This window comes from Sparassis crispa (assembly GCF_003851025.1).
Source record: "Sparassis crispa DNA, contig_000001F, whole genome shotgun sequence".
In the NCBI taxonomy this organism is placed as follows: domain Eukaryota; kingdom Fungi; phylum Basidiomycota; class Agaricomycetes; order Polyporales; family Sparassidaceae; genus Sparassis; species Sparassis crispa.
This window is the reverse complement of record NW_020939748.1, coordinates 3,500,832-3,517,170: the sequence shown is the minus strand read 5'-3', so window position 1 is coordinate 3,517,170 and position 16,339 is coordinate 3,500,832. Positions and strand designations below refer to the sequence as shown.

Below are 16,339 nucleotides of genomic sequence, written 5' to 3'. Positions count from 1 at the left end.
CTGAGTCCAGGCACTGCCAGTATTATGATGGTCAACCAATCACTGACTCATAACACCATGTCGGTGAGCCCACTGCTCAGAGGTACCCCTATGGCGGTGAGCCCATCAGTAAATAATAGCATCATGATGATGGGCCCACTGCTCAGAACAACACCTATGGCAGTGGGCCCACTGCTCATTCATTGTACATTGGCAGTGAGCCCATTGCTAGGAGAAACATGTCCTGGTGATTGCCTACCCCCTGGCCTGTGGCAGTAGGCCCATCTTTCATCTGATACTCTTGGAGATGGGCCCACTGCTCAGCTATTGTACTCTGGCTATGGGCCTATTGGTGGTGATAACATGCTCTGGTGATGGCCAACCCTCTGACCTTTGGTGGTGAGCCCATTCTTCATCTTACACTCATGGTGATGGGCCCACTGCTCATTGATCATACTTTGGCGGTGGGCCCATTACTCAGAGAAACATGCTGTGATGATGGCCAACACTCTGACCTTTGGCAGTGGGCCCATCCTTCATCTTCCACTCTTGGTGGTGGGCCCACTGCTCAGAAGTACCCCTATGGCAGTGGGCCCATCGCTAAATAATAGCATTATGGCGATGGGCCCACTGCTCAGAAGTACTCCTATGGCGGTGGGCCCATTGCTCAGAACTACCCCCATGGTGGTGGGCCCATCACTCCAGCCTTCCCTTCATCATCATGGGCCCATCGCTGACAGCTCTCTACACAAACCGATGGGCCGACGTCCGCTGGCAGTCCAGTTCATGACAATGTCAGGGTAAATGGGAGTTCAGTTCAGGTAACATGACTGAAAGGTGTGACGAGGCTGTAGTCCACGGTTATGGATATAAAAAGGTTGACAAGGGTGTCAAGCCTGTTCCAGGAATACTGGCGGACGAGTTCCGGATCATGCGGCGTGTTCCCCGTGACCCCATGCAGAACCTCCCATCACTCCCCTTCCACCCACCAGACTTCATCGGCAGATCATGTTATATGGAGGAACGATGGCGGGACCTTAACATCAACAGCGACGGGTTTCTCTGGGAGGAGGAGGTGAAGCTGTTCGATCACATCCTCTATCTCCATAAGCAAGCGTTCACCTGGGATGAGTCCAAAAAAGGGAAATTTAGCGATGAATATTTCGAACCGATCCGAATTCCCTATCAGCAGCATGTCCCTTGGGCATTGTGCAACATTCCTATTCCACTGGGAATCCGCGAGCAAGTTATTCAAGTCATTCACGATAAAATCGCATCAGGTGTATACGAGCCATCGAACTCATCCTACCGATCACGCTGGTTCTGCGTCCTGAAGAAGGATGAGAAGTCGCTATGTTTGGTACATGATCTCCAGCCACTAAATGCCGTTGTGATTTGAGATTTGGCAGCACTGCCACAGATTGAGGATATAGTGGAGGCGTTCGGTGAATGCTCTTGCTATGCGAGCTTCGACCTGTTCGTCGTGTTCGACCAAAGGACTCTTCACCCGGACTCCCGTGACCTAACGACCTTCCAGAGCCCGCTCGGAGCACTCCGCCTGACCACCATTCCAATGGGGTATACCAACTCAGTCCAGATCATGCATGGCGACGTGACCTTCATTTTACAAGATGAGATACCACATGTCACGATTCCCTACATCGACGACATCCCTGTAAAGAATGGGACAATGCGATACGAGATGTCTGACGGAGGATACGAAGTCATCCCCCAGAACTCCGGAATACATCGCTTCATCTGGGAGCATGCAGAGAACGTCAACCACGTGATTCATCGTCTGGAGATGGCTGGTGCGACGCTGTCGGGAAAGAAATGTATCATTTGCGGACCGAAACTTGAATACCTTGGCGGGTTGTACAACTATGAAGGTCGGTGGCCTCTGCCATCTCATATACAGAAGATTGTCAACTGGCTGGCATGCACAACTGTCACAGAGGTTTGCAGATTTCTTGGGACCTGCGGTCTCATTCGGGTCTTCATCAAAGATTATGCGAAGATGGCATGACCTCTGACTACCCTGACGCGTAAGGAGACAGAGTTCAGTTAGGGCGACAAGGAGGACGCAGCCATGGCACAGATAAAACAGACTGTACAGTCCTGTGGGGCATTGGTTCCCATTGATTATGCATCATTGCGCATCGTTATCCTCGCGGTCAACTCATCAAACATTGCTGTCAGTTTTGTCCTTTTCCAACTTGGCGAAGATGGGAAGCGATGCCCAAACCGATTCGGATCCATCACTTGGAACGAGCGCAAGTCGCGATACTCACAAGCGAAGGTCAAATTGTATGGTCTCTTTCGCGCTCTCCGCGCGGTTCAGATCTACGTCATTGGGGTCGCAAACCTGGTCATAGAAGTCGACGCGAAATACATCAAAGGAATGCTAAATAACCCCGACATCCAACCCAATGCTACAATCAATTGTTGGATTGCTGGTATTCTACTATTTGACTTCTGCCTCGTACACGTACCAGGTTCACGCCACACTGGGGCTAACAGTTTATCATGTCGCCCCTGTGCAAATGAAGACCCCGAGGAGGATGATGACTTCGAGCAATAGTTAGACAAAGCTAACGCCTTCACTATTGATGCCGCAAATTCTGGGATAATGTGTGAAGGGTGGTGTGCCTGTGCTCCGGGGACTGTCTTGACTGGCTTGAGTGCTAGGACACCAGATGTCGCAGTCTACACCTCGGCCCCAGAAGACGTCGAGATTCTGCGAACGACAAAGGCCATGGCTAGGAATGCATGCGTTCTCAAAGTCCACGATTTCCTACGTGATCCCGAGGTTGCTATGAGTGTGCCAATAAAGGAACACCATCAATTCCTCAGGTATGCATCGGACTTCTTCCTCAGGGATGGGAATCTCTGGCAAAAGGACCTGAGCGGCAGGCACAAACTATTTGTCGATGAGGGAAGATGCTACATGCTTATCCGACAGGCGCATGATGACCTCGGCCACAAGGGAATTTTCACAGTGCGGACACGCTTGCTGGAACACTTTTGGTGGCCACTCTTAGACCAGGATGTACGATGGTACGTGGGCACATGTCATGAATGCCAGGTCCGCCAGATGATGAAGGTGCACATTCCACCAATGGTTGTGCTTCCTTCCGCACTCTTTCACAAGGTGCACATGGACACGATGCTCATGCCGCGGGCAGGAGGGTACCGATATATCGTACAAGCACACTGCTCACTTACATCATATCCTGAATGGCAAATGCTCTGACAGGAAAATGGGCGGACCCTTGGTGCATTCATCTTTGAAGAAATCCTTTGTCGCTGGGGGCAGTCACGGAAATTGTCACCGATAACGGCTCCGCTTTTGTTCAGGCATTAGACTATTTGGCTCAGCAATACAAGATTCATCATATCCGAATTTCCCCATACAATTCCCAGGCAAATGGGCTTGTGGAATGCCGACATCTGGATGTGCGAGAGGCTGCAATGAAAACGTGTCTGGGAGATGAGCAGAAGTGGCCTACAGTCATGCCCGCAGTTTTCTGGGCAGAGCGCATCGCAATTCAGCGATCTACAGGATACTCCCCATATTACATGGTGCATGGAACCGAGCCTCTGTTCCCCTTTGACATCGCGGAAGCAACTTACCTGGTTCCATATGAGGGTGTACAGATGACTCGGATTGAACTTTTAGCACACCGGGCGCGTCAGCTCCAAAAATGGGAAGAGGACCTGGTGGAGGTATGGGAGCGTGTCATCAGAGCGAGATACAAGTCCATGGAGCAGTTCGCACAAGAGTTTCATGGGACCATTAGGTCCTATGACTTCAAGCCGGGCGATATTGTGCTGGTTCGAAACTCCCGAATTAACATGGAGCTCAATCGTAAAACAAAGCCACGTTACTTGGGACCCATGGTAGTCATTCGACGAACTGAGGGAGGATCGTATATCCTCGCAGAACCGGATGGTGTGGTGTCTCAGCTATGGTTTGCAGTGTTCCGTGTCATACCTTACAAGTACCGAACTCATGCCGATCTCCACTTCACCCCGTTGTCCGACGTGGATGAGACGGACAGCGCTGCAGGATCGGATAATGAGCCTTGACATCAGCATGTATCCATTCCAGTTTATTTCCTCAAGAATTTTACTCCTTGTTTTTAATTGATTATGAGATTCCTTGAGAACGCTCCATTTTGATCCAGTGAATATTGTACAAGTTATAACCACAGAAGCGAGTTTCGTGGAACACAACAAAGATATCGTACACTACTGTGACAAGTCGGCCGATGCATTTCCGAGGCCTCGCATTCCCTTCACCTCGCAGCCCCTAATCCTCCTCGTCGAAATTGAGCCCTTCGTCCCCACCGCTACGCGAATCCATACTGGGGTCGAAGGCACCTGTGGAGATGCTATGGACGACCTCGTCTTCCTCCTCGGAGGGGAACTCTGCATCTGAACCCTCCAGCCCGCTGACATGTTCCTCCAACTCGGCCAAACTCTGGCTCAGCTCGTGCTGCTTAGATGGGATCGCATTGACGCGAGTGGCATACACCCCGAACCGGGTGGCGAATGCGGCGGGATCACCCCTGAGGGCACCCATGATGGCATCCAGCTGGGAGCGCATAACATGCTGGCTGTCCTCAAGCACACGCATGCACTGCCAGCTGCAACGGAGTGCCACTTTCAGCATCGCGATCTGCTCGCCCGGTTGCATGGACCGGAAGCTCGCGAGGAGAATGTCGGCAAAGTGAGAGTGAAAAGCCGGAGGGCGGGGCAGATCGTCAAGAGATATGGCCGGGAGCATCGGACTGCCATAACTACCTTGGGACCCACTGCACTCAATTGGGGATGGCGCGATGTGAAGAGACCGCGCGGAAGCCTGTCGACTAAGGGAATGATCGGACGGGTGCCTGGGAAGTGCAGCCATGACACGAGGAGAGGGGCGGGCATACGGCTCGTCCATCAAATCTGTGGTGACGGCTTGGGAGCACGAGGGCACACTCATCTGAAGTGGTGGAGGAGGCATGGCCGATGCCGCGGCGCGGATTGTCGGCGGGTCATCAATCACCATGGGATCCAGCTGCGGGGAGGCAGCGTGACACTTCACCGGATGCTCATCTCCCGCGATCGATCCGATCGGTAGTGAAAATGGTTGGCGACTCTGCAAGGATGGCCCACCAGCGATCGTAGCGACGTCGGGCATGTACTGAACACCAGATGCGTGATCGATCGGACGAGCACTGCCCATCTCGAGGTTCAATGTAGGCGGTATGGTGTGCGGAGTGGACCCCATAAAGGCAGGTTGAGGAATGGGCGACACAATTGTGGGCTTACTGTGCACGCCTGAAGTCGGAACCTTGGCACCAGACGGGAGGGGCAGTCGCGGGCAGTTCTTCGCCTTCCCCTCTTTCTTCGAGGTTGATGAGGCCGGAGCAGGTGCCATGAGGGAGTCATACGCTGCCAATGCGTCCCGGATATCGGCGCGTCCATCCAGAGTGAGGGGGACTTCTGATCCCTTAGTGAGTAAATAAGCATGCATAGCCCTCGCACACTCCTGGCATTTCGGAAGAGGACCACGGTCAGTCCTGGATGGTCAATAGCAATAGCGCGCGATGCACGATACGATCTTTTAGCCCCTCTGCCCATCCGCGATCCCACGTGCATGGGACCTTCATCTCAGTCACCAGGCCAAAAATGAAGACTGCATAGTCCTTCAGTTGGAGGTCAGGATATTCCGACGACATGATGTGAAGGGAGGAGAGTGTGAGATATGGCTAAAGGGATGAAAATAAACACGATGCGCAGAAGTTCCCAGGAGGCCGGAAGCTATATGGGCACACGCATGCACCCCGAAGTGCGTGCTCGCACCCTGCACGTGCCGTTGGGAGGAAACTCACAATTCCAGGGAATGTGGAGTGGCAACAATATAACTACAGCTCGATCGCGGGGCGTAATACTAATACAGTGAAAGACCATAAAGGAAACGATTCCGCTCAGACCTCCGCGTCCCCGTCATCATCTTCAGCTTCACCCCCGGGCACGCTATCCACATCGGAGTCGTGTTCCTCCACACCCAAAGTCAGGATCATCACTCCAGCCTGACGCAGTGCATTCACGACAGTGATAACATCCACGGCGACCCAACCCTGCCTTTCTCGGATGAAATAGAGTGCAGTCTTGAAGCCGTTGACATGAACGATGAGGTCGTCAGCACCACCAGCAGGGGCAGGAGTGCCACGAAGCTTGTTGAGGAGAGCAGTCGCCTTGTTGTTGTCGTGTTTGAGTCAGTCCTGTTTTTCTTCCAGGCTTGTGATACGAGCCTCCAGGTCCTGCATGAGCCCTTTCTGCGACTCACGAGCAAGCGCATCATGGTGATGGCGAGGCATAGGGGGCACGTCGACATAAGGGCCGCGGCTGATGACGGGAGCTGCACCCGCAGCAGAGGACGACTCCGCGACATGACTGCGGGCACCCGAGGAGGCAGCCTTCTTTCCACGGGATCATTTCATCTGTGGCCCCGGTGATCTGCCCGTGTTTGCGGAAGTCGCTAGTTGGAAGGTAGTAGTGAGAGAGAGCAATCCGCAGGGTAGAAGTGTGGGCGCACCTTGGGATTTCGACCTCTGCTTTGCATAGGTGCACCTGCACCTCCTCGCCTGGCACCTGGCACAAGCGCCTCTCTCGAAGGTGCCGAAGATGCAATCTACCTCGGCTTCCTGGCATGCCTCGCATCCGGGATTGTGAATCAATGCAGGCTGGGCTGCGCGACGTTCGAGTGCAGTGAAGAAGTCCTGGCCCAGTGCCAGCCGGGTCATCGCAGCATCAACCTCCTCTTGGGATGGGTCCGGAAGATGCAGACTGGCGAATGATTGCAAGCGCGCATACAAGACGACATCGACGAAGGTCGCGTGTATCTCGTTGACCTCCCTCGGATGAAAATCCGACTCCCCGAAGGTGGTGAGGACCTGGAAGCGATCCTCCAGAATTCTCTGAGGGACAAGAGGGGTCAAAAGCAGATAGCGAGGATACTGAGACACTCACCACTAGGCGGGACAGCTCACTGATCCACGCCTTCTGCACCTCATCTTCTCCGGACCCATCGGCCTTTGCAAGATGACGATTCACATCTGCTATGGTGTCGTGCACATTGTATTTAGAAATAATGCAGGCATCGGAGGGTTGAGCCATCTCAGCGCGGATCGTCCAGGGTTGTAGGCCGGGGTACAAGGTGCCCTGCGTGCAAGGGAACCACACATGAGACTACAGGTGCTACTTGCATGCATCTCTTCACGCCGCATGCCTGGGCACCTGTGCCAGTCTCACAGGGCACGTGATGAAGGGCCGGTCTCGTGAGGCACCCGACTAGTAATACTTGCAGGGTGCCAACCGAGAGGATCTCATTTAGCGCTGAACTGAGACAATCTCGCGGGTGCAATCTGGTGTCGTGTGGTACCCGCAGCTCATTCTTGTATGGGGGGCCCAGGTACCCTGACCGAGGGTGGTCAGTATTTGAAGTGTTGAAAAGATGAAGGGACGCATAGCGCGCTGAGGTGGGAATCCTATCTGCGAAGAGGTCTCACATTTCAGAGATACCACAGGGTGCTACACAACAGACCCTAGTCCAACAGCAATTAGAAGCTGGTTATCGGACGAGGGAACACTACGAGCCCGAATGCTATTTCTAACTCCTCAACTATGATCCGCAACTGCCTCAAAGTACCATCTGCCAACTCGCATCTACCGGTGATCCCGCGCATGACATCGTACAGTTCACGGGCCGCATTGCGCAATGTCTCAACCCGAAGGTGCAAGGTTCCTGATGGCAATATAGCAAAACTAAGGAATGCGATCTCAGGGAAATGGGGACAGGACGACTGCACATCAATGTCAGGGAGACCATCCAGTGGGTGACCCAAACTGAAGTCCTCGCAGACAGCGGGGTCATCATACAGAACGCGCGCAGTCAAACCACGAGGAATGACAGCAGGAAGGTGGTCAGCAATCCGAGGGACCATCCAACGGCTGGCTTCCACAGTGCGAGCTGTCGCAAGATGTATTTCCACTTGGGCAAGGACAGGAATATTGCGCGGAAGGGGTAGGATGATCCCCACACTGGCCGCTTCAGACTGGACTTGGACCATGAAGACCTGAGGGACGTGTGAGGATCAGACAGCAAAGGAACATATGCTCGCAGGGAGCTTCACCAGCAGGACATGCATTCGGACCGCCCATGCTTTTCACAGGATCAGTGTATTTGTGAAGGATGACGCTGGCATCCATGGATGGGAGATTGAGTTCAGGATGGGAGATATGCCTCCGAGGCGGGCGGGTGTTTATCAGGCGCTCGGGTGGGCCCGATGATGGACGACCTCTCAGATTGAGTAGGAGCGTGAGGGGACAGGATTGCGAGCTATGGTGTGATGGGCAGTGATTCAGCGGAGTAATTGTTAAGCAGATGCGGGCAGTATCAGGAGGGCAGGAAAAGGTCAGGACCAGTTTAAGTATGATGGCGGGGGAAGAGGTGGGGGTAGAACCCACTGTCCCGGAAGGTACGCTTGCAAAAGCCTCATTCACATTCCCATCCCATCCAGTTAGTGCATCTTTGGGCAGTCTTGCGTTTGTGCGTTTTCTGGGCAGTCTTGCGTTTTCTGCATTTCAGCGTTCTCCTTAGAGCAGTGCAATTTTATCCTGACATGTTTCCAGCGATTATTGCGACTACAGAGATTTTCCTAGCTACGCCTTCGGGCCACCCACCTCATACCTCTGGAATAGACTCTTCTCCTTCATTGCATCTCAGACCCCATGTGGACTTGATTCCGCTCGTACTCCTCCAATCCGGCTTGCGACGAAACAACAATCTCGTCACCAGATGATGAAAGTTGAGTCTGAGTCAATTATGACTTGGATTTCTCGTGTCCACACTGCTGCACTCGAGCTCAGTCGCACCCCCTATCCCACCACTGAACTCGACATCATTATGGTCATCAGCAATGGCCTTCCTGACGAATATCAGCCCGTTGTCAATGCTCTCGACAGTCTTTCATTTGAGGAGCTCAAGCTCTTCGCTGTCACCATGCGGATCACCAGTCTCGAAGCACAACTTGCTCGTTCCAAGGAGAAGGCTTCAAAGGTCACTGTTGCCTACTATGCTGCACAGTCCAGGAGAGATGGAGATGGATCGCGAGGTGGAGGAAAGCAGGGACCTGGTCGACAGGAGGTCTCATGCTACAATTGTGGAGGTCGTAGACATTATTCAGATGAGTGTCCTTCCCCGTCTCAAGGTTCTGGTCATTCCTCTGGTCATGGTTCAAGTTGTGCTCATGCTCACATTGCTACAGTGGATTCGGAGAATGGGAAGGATGAGGCTGCGATGTCAGCGAGGGTTTGGGATGACTCAGAGGAGGTTTTGTGTTTGTTTTGATTTTACTTCCTTACCCTCGATGGGTGCTCACCTTGTGGGAGAGTGTTGAAGGTGGGCAAGCTGGCGCCCATCTCAGAGGTTGCCGGCAGAGTTTTTCATAGTAGATTTTGTACGCTCGCGCTGGTCGTCGTATGTCAGGAGAGAATTTTATCGTCACCACTGCGCCGTCTGTTGCTGCTTATGCAATACTGATGTGGTACGTGCATGAAAACGGTCATCCTTGGCAAGCGCAATAGTGGACTGATTGTTGGAACAGAGAGGCAGCGGGTGTTCCGGGTCACCAAAGAGCTTCTTGATGAAAGAGCGAAGCCGGATGGCTTCCTTGCTCGTGTGTGTCAATGCAACGTACTTGGCCTCAGTCGTCGAGAGGGTAACGAGGTTCTGGCACTTTGAAGACCATGAAACTGCGCCGCCGTTGAGCATAAAAATGTAGCCGGAGATTGCACGGTGTCCCTCCGTACTCATGCCATCAGCATCTGAGTATCCAACGATGTCGTTGTCCTCCGAGCTGCCGAGCATGAGCCAGATGTCCACGGTCCCCTTCAGATACTGGTAAATGCACTTTAATGCACTCCAGTGTGCGATGCCAGGGTTCCGTCCGAACTGAGCAAGTTGTCCAACTGCAAAAGTGATGTCAGGGCGAGTAGCGATAGAGACATACTGTAGTGCTCCTAACGCCTCGAGATATGGCTTATCTCGCATAGTGGCATATTCGGCTGTCGAAACAGGGCATTGGTCGACAAAGAGGCGGACATGGGGATCCATGGGCTGCGAGAGTGGCTTTGCATCAGAAAATCCATAGCAGGCAATGATTGAATCGATATACGCCCATTGTGAGAGCGCGATTGTGTGCTTCTCGAGGTTGCGTCTGACTTCAATTCTGAGTAGCCAGTGTAGTTCACCATTGTCCGTGATTTCAAGTTCGGACTTGATCATTACTTTGAGATGAAGCAGGTTAGCGAGTAGCAAGCAGACCAGTGTCATATCATCTATGTGAAGGAATATGATAGATATTTCACCATCGGGATGGCGCCAATAGAACACGGTGTGATCATGCTCAAGCCGAACAAGTTTGAAGCCCTCGAGAATCTTGCAGAGACGGATGTACCAGCATCGGCCAGACTGGTGGAGTCCATAGAGTGCAATGAGTAGTAATAGGATCTGGCCAGGCTTCAGGCCATCAAGCTCAATGTCAGAAGGGGGCTGCATATAGATCTTTTCATCGTCCCGCAGCTTGCCGTAGAGATACGTGCTCTTGACGTCAACCTGATGTGTGAACCATCCATTGTGGGCAGCAACAGAGAGAATGACGCAGATAGATGCAAGCTTGCACACGGCGGCATAGGTATCATCAGAAAAATAGTTGACACCTTTGACTTGTGTGAAACCTTGAGCCACTAAGCGTGCACGATAGCCTGTAACTTCACCACGAGCATTTCGCTTCATGTGAAATACCCATTTCGAGCTGACGACATTTTGGCCCGACAATCGTGACGGCGGGTCCATGTACACCCATGCTTTTCTCGACTCCAGCCTTCTGATCTCATCGTGCATGGCTTCTTGCCATTCAGGCCAATCCGGGCGACGTTTGGCCTCTGTGATGGTACGTGGATCAAATCCTAAGGAGTCGGATGCAGCGACACCAACCAAATATGCAAGGACTTCACATTCATCGTTCTCATCGATTGTGATTTCGGTGAGTGCACTCTCAGCTCATCCAGATGCAATGTCACGCAGTTTTGCGCTCAGTGTGCGCTTGCACTTACTTGTGACAATGTTGGGATGTTCGGGCTCGCGAATCTCACCAGGCTCAAGCATCGGTGAGCATTCGGATTCAGGGACATATCGCGGATGCTTAGGAGGAGGCAGAGTGGCATCGGAAATATTCGAGGTAGGTCCTATGTCAAAATCATGCTCCCCTTCGACGTGCGGAGACTCCGAGCTGAAAACAATGTTTCGTTCCACAGAGATCTTCCGTTCTTTCAGCCAGTAAATGCGGTGTCCATTCGACATTCTGTCGAGGCCTATCCAGCATACCTCATGTCCTCGTGCATCAAACTTTGAATCTGTTGCTACAGTGACAAATACGGTACTTCCCCATTCGTGCAAATTTGAGATGTCCGGTGTGTGGCCATAGTGCACCTCAAACGGTGATTGACCCTGAAGTGCGCAGCGCGCAGTCCGGTTGTACACATAGACAACATATGCCAGAGCCTCACCCCAAAGCCATTTTGGAAGACCAGAGCAGGCAAGTGCAGCTCGTATGCCATTGAAAACTGTGAGGTGTGTGCGTTCAGCTACGCCATTGTGCTCAGGTGTGTCGTGCACTGTCAGCTTCCGAATAGTCCCTGCACGCTCAAGATGGGAGTCCATAACTGCAGAGAGAAACTCTCCACCATGATCTGACTGCACGATTTTCACGTGTACACCATCCTGTGTCTGCAGATGTGCCTCGATGCTAACATACTTCCCGAAGGCCTCAAATTTTACTCGCATAAGTGGCATTTCAAGCCATCGGGTCACATCGTCAACAATTGTCAAGACGTACTTGCATCGGTCGATTATGAAGACTGTTGCAGGCCCCCAAATATCCATGTGGAGATGCTCGCCAAATTTTTCTGTGAGCGGGGATCGGCGCACCGATGCTATGGGTGCACAGTGGGCCTTCGCTATGAGGCAGGTCTTGCACTTGACTGTCTTGCTATTGTGTGGGTCAAGTGCGATGCCGGTGAGATGGTTCTGTTGTAGCATATCTTTGATGTAACCGTAGTTAATGTGGCCAAGCCTCTTGTGAATTTTGAAAAGTGAGAGCTGGACTGGTGCAGTGGCAAGTGAAGCGAGAGACGAATCATAGAAGATCTGATATAGATTGTCGTTGTGTGGGACTGACACAATGACATCATTTTGCCTATTGATAATAGTCAGCTCGCCTTCATGGCCAAGCCACGAAAATCCTGCTGCCTCGATGAGACCCAAAGAAATTAGGGTTGCATGCATAGCAGGTGCGTGCAGGACACTCTTGAGCCGGATGTGTTTGCCGCTGTTCTCAGCAGGTAGGTGCATCAACAAGTCACCTATTCCATGTGAGTAGAAGATTTCTGAGTTCGCAGCATGAATCCAGTGTGGCATGGTGGTGTGGAAATTTGAGAGGCGATCCAAGTGCAGTGTCATATGTCGCGAGGCTCCCGAGTCGAAAATATCAATGCGGTGTCCAGTTTCAAGAACACTGCCAAAAGCTTGGTGCGCGTCCGAAATTCGGATCTCCTCCTGCACAGCAAAGTCCGAGCAGTCAATAACAATTTCCTCTTCGCACAGAGGTGAGAATGATGTGCAGGCACTCCAGGCCTCTTCAATGTGCACAGACGGCACAGGGGCTGTCACAGCCACTGATGTAGATGACTCCTTCATGGCGCCATCCTTGGGCTTGGCATCTGCCTTTGTCTTCCCATCGGTCACGTTCACACTAGTGGATGCAGCCTCGGACTTCTTGGGTCTCTGGTAGAACTGCTTCTTTGATGGGCATTCCGGAGCACGGTGCCCTTTGCCTCCACACTTGAAGCATGTCAGGTCATTCTCAGACCTAGGTGCACTATTTTTGCTCGAGTTTCCACCACGGCCTCGATTACCATGGTGTCCATGTCCATGTCCTCATCCTCCACCACGTCCACTCATAACAGCAGCACCAGCAGTGGTGCTTTTGTCAGTGGACTTCAGCACTGCACGTGAGTCTGCTTCCGTGCGGAGGGCCTTGATTATTTCCATGGATTTGACAACACGAGCAGTTGCACCTGCCGCTAGTGTTGAGTTATAGATGTCGACAGCAGTAGCAATAGCAGTGACGGTGGGAGCAAAGGAACGTGGAATGGATGTTGTAATGGCATTGATGTATGTCCTATCCTCGATCTGGACATTCATCTCGGATAGCTTGTCCTTGAGCTCGGCAAGTTGGTCCAAATGCTGACGGACCTTGCACTCATCTGTACAGTGAAGCGAGAAAAGCTTCGCCTCTGTCCACGCCTCAGAGGCAGCCGTGGATGTTTCAAACTCAACCTTCAGGCCAGACATCACGGAATGCACCTCTATGAAGTTGAGGTATTTCTTGAAGAGTGAGTCCGGAAATTTTGCCGTGATAGTATTGAGCATCTGTTTGTTCAGCTTCAGCTCCGCGGCCAAGGCAGGGTCTGCCGCACCCTTGAGTAGATGTTCTGCTTTGCAAGCACCCGCAGCGCGTTCAACGCGACCGAGCCATATGCGGTATTTCGAGCCGTCGGACGCGAGTTTCAGGACCTCCGAAAATTCCTTCGCGACAGTTGTGGACATGACTGGCAATGGAATTGAGCTCTGAGTGACCGGAGTGAAAGATACAGATGTGAAGATGTCGGGTTCAATCCGAGCAAGGTGAGCAAGTGGTGAATCAGAATGATAGAGAGGGAGATCTGTAAGATCCGAGACTTCGTAACCTTGTTGAAGTCGAAGTGTTCGTGATGCAAATGAGTACGTGCAACACATGAGGGTAACGGTCTGTCGATAGTGGGGAAAATATTTCATAAAATTCCAATGTGCATGCAAAAATAAAGAGACTTCTCAGCCGCTAAGGCCGGGGCTCATAACCTGTGAACGTATAGAATACGATGGGGAAAACGGGCAAAGCCGTTGGAGTGCAGTGGTACGGTTGAGTGGCTGATGAGACCGGAGAGCGGAGCTGCAGTGACACGCGGGTCAGCGGAATGCTCCAGGTGTAAGCTCTGTAATTCATACCTGCAGTGACACGCGGGTCACTGCACAGCTAGTAAGTAGCTATAGTATACAGTTAGGATGAGAATACGTACGCAGAATGCTCCAGGTGTAAGCTCTGGAGCATTCCCTACTCAATATACTGGTTAAGTAAGATAAAACTGTCTTGTCTCATAATCGTGAGACAAGACATTCAATGAGAAACAAGAACACAATAAAAGAATGAAATAGACCATGCACGTATTGTAAATGCGCCGTACAAGATCTCAATCTCAGATCGCGACACCCTGTACAGCTCTACTGCACCCAATGCTACTCTGCACGATTCTGCACCCAGCACCGCCGTCCCACACCCAGCACTGCCATCCCGCACAGAGCATTGCCACCCTGCATGTAGCATCGCCATCTCGCACATAGCATCGCCATCCCACATGTAGTGTTGCCGTCCCACACGTAGTGTTGCCGCCCAGTAACCCAGCACCGCCGGCCCATATCCTTACCCTCTGACGCATCGCCCATGGCCAGCGCCCTTGCCCTCCACATTGGCATGGGCAGCCAGCATGTTCGTAATCCATTCCCACTGCTCATGTTCACTGCACCGTGTCCAGGATTGCATTTGGCCATCATCACCGCACCAGCCATGTTCTTGTATTTTCTGCGGGGTGGTGTAGTTAGAACAAACATGTATATAAATTAGTCTTACCTTCGATGTATCAGCCCCTGGGCTCTCATGAGTGCATGAGAGATCTTGTCTCGTGTTGACTGTGCTGCAGAAGTTAGAGTAAGAGTGATCATGATTATTGGCGAGTGCAACGTACATAGGACCGGTGATCTTAGCATTCGAGTGATCCATTGGCACTGTGCATTTCACTCTCGCACTGAGAATGGGGGGTAGCGCGGCAGACCTGCTGCCTGCTGGATGGGACACATATGTCTGGTATGTTCATTCAATACTTCGCGCGCACCAGCCGGTATGCACAATGTGCATGCATTCCCGGTACGTCCTCTTTCAACACCCATGTCATCTCTGCTTCAACCTCTGCTGTGAGCCATCTGCCAGCTTATGGATAGAGCGAGTGTGTACTTGTCGCCATGCCCAAGGGTCATCGTCCGTTGTCGTGTTCACAAAGCTCCTCAGCCTATAAGCATAAGGCCTTCAGGCCTTGCTGAGCTACCTGTCTGCATCCTCTGCGGTGACAGGTCTCGAGAATTGGCTCACAACATTTGTGTGACATTAATGCTAGAAGTACTTGCCCACAGGCGCAGATGGAGGTGTCGAGGAGAGTGACGTGGCGAAGAGACGGTGCAAAAGGACTCCAAAGTACCAATGATGTCATTGTCAAACGATTTTCACATCCATGCCATGTGACCTCACAATAGAGGATGGTGTTGTTAGCATACGTTGAGCAGTGTGATGCAAGCTGTATGACAATGTGATATGTAAGCTATGCAAGGTGGAACTATTGCACAGTGTTTGACATGTCTAATTGTAAGGTCAAATGTACACTCAACATAGCTCGATCTCACCCGATGAAAAAGTACTATCCCTCTCTCGCTCGACGTGGCTCGATCTGGCCCGAGGGGGTTTTGACTGGGCAGTATCAACCAAGCAGGACCCCTGACAAAAGATGCCTGATCCAGAGAGGCCAAAATGTCTGTTAGGAAAGTGCCATTTCGGACCCAAAACATCCGCAAAAAACCAGGCATCACCACCAACTTTTCGGACCATGTCCGCATTTTACCTCAGGCATGGCGTCGCGCACAGCCCCAAAAAAGGGGGTTTTGACCGTTTTTAGAGCAGCGGCTTCCCCGCCTCCTCCGCCCTGCCTCGCCAGTATTTAACGGTCAACCCCTTGATTTGTCCGTGAAAAACCATGCATGAGGCTCTCAAAAGTCCAAATTTTGTCTGAAATCGGCTCAGGGATCCTCCCCAATTGTCAGGGGTCTTTCCATGGTGCACCCAATGACTTGCTCTCCGTGGGTGGAAACAGAAATAACAGGACCCTCCGTAATTCGCTTAGAGCTCCAATCCCACCAGAGGCCATTTTCGGGGGTCAGGACACGGTCATTTTCGGGGGTTTCGCACCCTTGCAAGGTCCCGGCCGGTTTCAGGAAAATTGGGATTGAACATCTACGATGAGAAATGGGCTTCTGCTGGGTTCAAAACGAATTTTCACCGGAAAATCCTTCCACGTTGAAGGTCTCCAGGAAAATTTCTTTCAG

General features: G+C 52.0%; 9 protein-coding genes across 9 annotated transcripts; 4 read left to right on the top strand and 5 right to left on the bottom strand.

Moving 5' to 3' along the window:
- Window positions 1-805: 805 nt before the first annotated feature.
- SCP_0212680 (hypothetical protein) lies at window positions 806-2,005 on the top strand (the record flags this gene model as incomplete). Its single annotated transcript, XM_027755177.1, has 2 exons — window positions 806-1,334; window positions 1,389-2,005. The coding sequence occupies 2 exons, from the start codon at window positions 806-808 to the stop codon at window positions 2,003-2,005; spliced, it is 1,146 nt and encodes a 381-aa protein (XP_027610978.1).
- Window positions 2,006-2,068: 63 nt separating this feature from the next.
- SCP_0212670 (hypothetical protein) lies at window positions 2,069-2,560 on the top strand (the record flags this gene model as incomplete). The annotated part of the gene is made up of 1 exon (XM_027755176.1): window positions 2,069-2,560. One exon carries the CDS (start codon window positions 2,069-2,071, stop codon window positions 2,558-2,560), a length of 492 nt encoding a protein of 163 aa, XP_027610977.1.
- Window positions 2,561-3,492: 932 nt separating this feature from the next.
- SCP_0212660 (hypothetical protein) lies at window positions 3,493-4,068 on the top strand (the record flags this gene model as incomplete). The annotated part of the gene is made up of 1 exon (XM_027755175.1): window positions 3,493-4,068. The coding sequence occupies one exon, from the start codon at window positions 3,493-3,495 to the stop codon at window positions 4,066-4,068; it is 576 nt and encodes a 191-aa protein (XP_027610976.1).
- A 223-nt stretch (window positions 4,069-4,291) lies between these two features.
- SCP_0212650 (hypothetical protein) lies at window positions 4,292-5,407 on the bottom strand (the record flags this gene model as incomplete). The annotated part of the gene is made up of 1 exon (XM_027755174.1): window positions 4,292-5,407. The coding sequence occupies one exon, from the start codon at window positions 5,405-5,407 to the stop codon at window positions 4,292-4,294; it is 1,116 nt and encodes a 371-aa protein (XP_027610975.1).
- A 550-nt stretch (window positions 5,408-5,957) lies between these two features.
- Window positions 5,958-7,149, bottom strand: SCP_0212640 (hypothetical protein; the record flags this gene model as incomplete). The annotated part of the gene is made up of 3 exons (XM_027755173.1): window positions 5,958-6,227; window positions 6,669-6,950; window positions 7,003-7,149. The coding sequence occupies 3 exons, from the start codon at window positions 7,147-7,149 to the stop codon at window positions 5,958-5,960; spliced, it is 699 nt and encodes a 232-aa protein (XP_027610974.1).
- A 443-nt stretch (window positions 7,150-7,592) lies between these two features.
- On the bottom strand, window positions 7,593-8,102 carry SCP_0212630 (hypothetical protein; the record flags this gene model as incomplete). Its single annotated transcript, XM_027755172.1, has 1 exon — window positions 7,593-8,102. One exon carries the CDS (start codon window positions 8,100-8,102, stop codon window positions 7,593-7,595), a length of 510 nt encoding a protein of 169 aa, XP_027610973.1.
- A 755-nt stretch (window positions 8,103-8,857) lies between these two features.
- On the top strand, window positions 8,858-9,382 carry SCP_0212620 (hypothetical protein; the record flags this gene model as incomplete). Its single annotated transcript, XM_027755171.1, has 2 exons — window positions 8,858-9,248; window positions 9,300-9,382. 2 exons carry the CDS (start codon window positions 8,858-8,860, stop codon window positions 9,380-9,382), a joined length of 474 nt encoding a protein of 157 aa, XP_027610972.1.
- Window positions 9,383-9,535: 153 nt separating this feature from the next.
- On the bottom strand, window positions 9,536-13,011 carry SCP_0212610 (hypothetical protein; the record flags this gene model as incomplete). Its single annotated transcript, XM_027755170.1, has 3 exons — window positions 9,536-11,094; window positions 11,149-12,934; window positions 12,994-13,011. 3 exons carry the CDS (start codon window positions 13,009-13,011, stop codon window positions 9,536-9,538), a joined length of 3,363 nt encoding a protein of 1,120 aa, XP_027610971.1.
- A 19-nt stretch (window positions 13,012-13,030) lies between these two features.
- On the bottom strand, window positions 13,031-13,702 carry SCP_0212600 (hypothetical protein; the record flags this gene model as incomplete). Its single annotated transcript, XM_027755169.1, has 1 exon — window positions 13,031-13,702. One exon carries the CDS (start codon window positions 13,700-13,702, stop codon window positions 13,031-13,033), a length of 672 nt encoding a protein of 223 aa, XP_027610970.1.
- Between the last annotated feature and the right edge of the window lie 2,637 nt (window positions 13,703-16,339).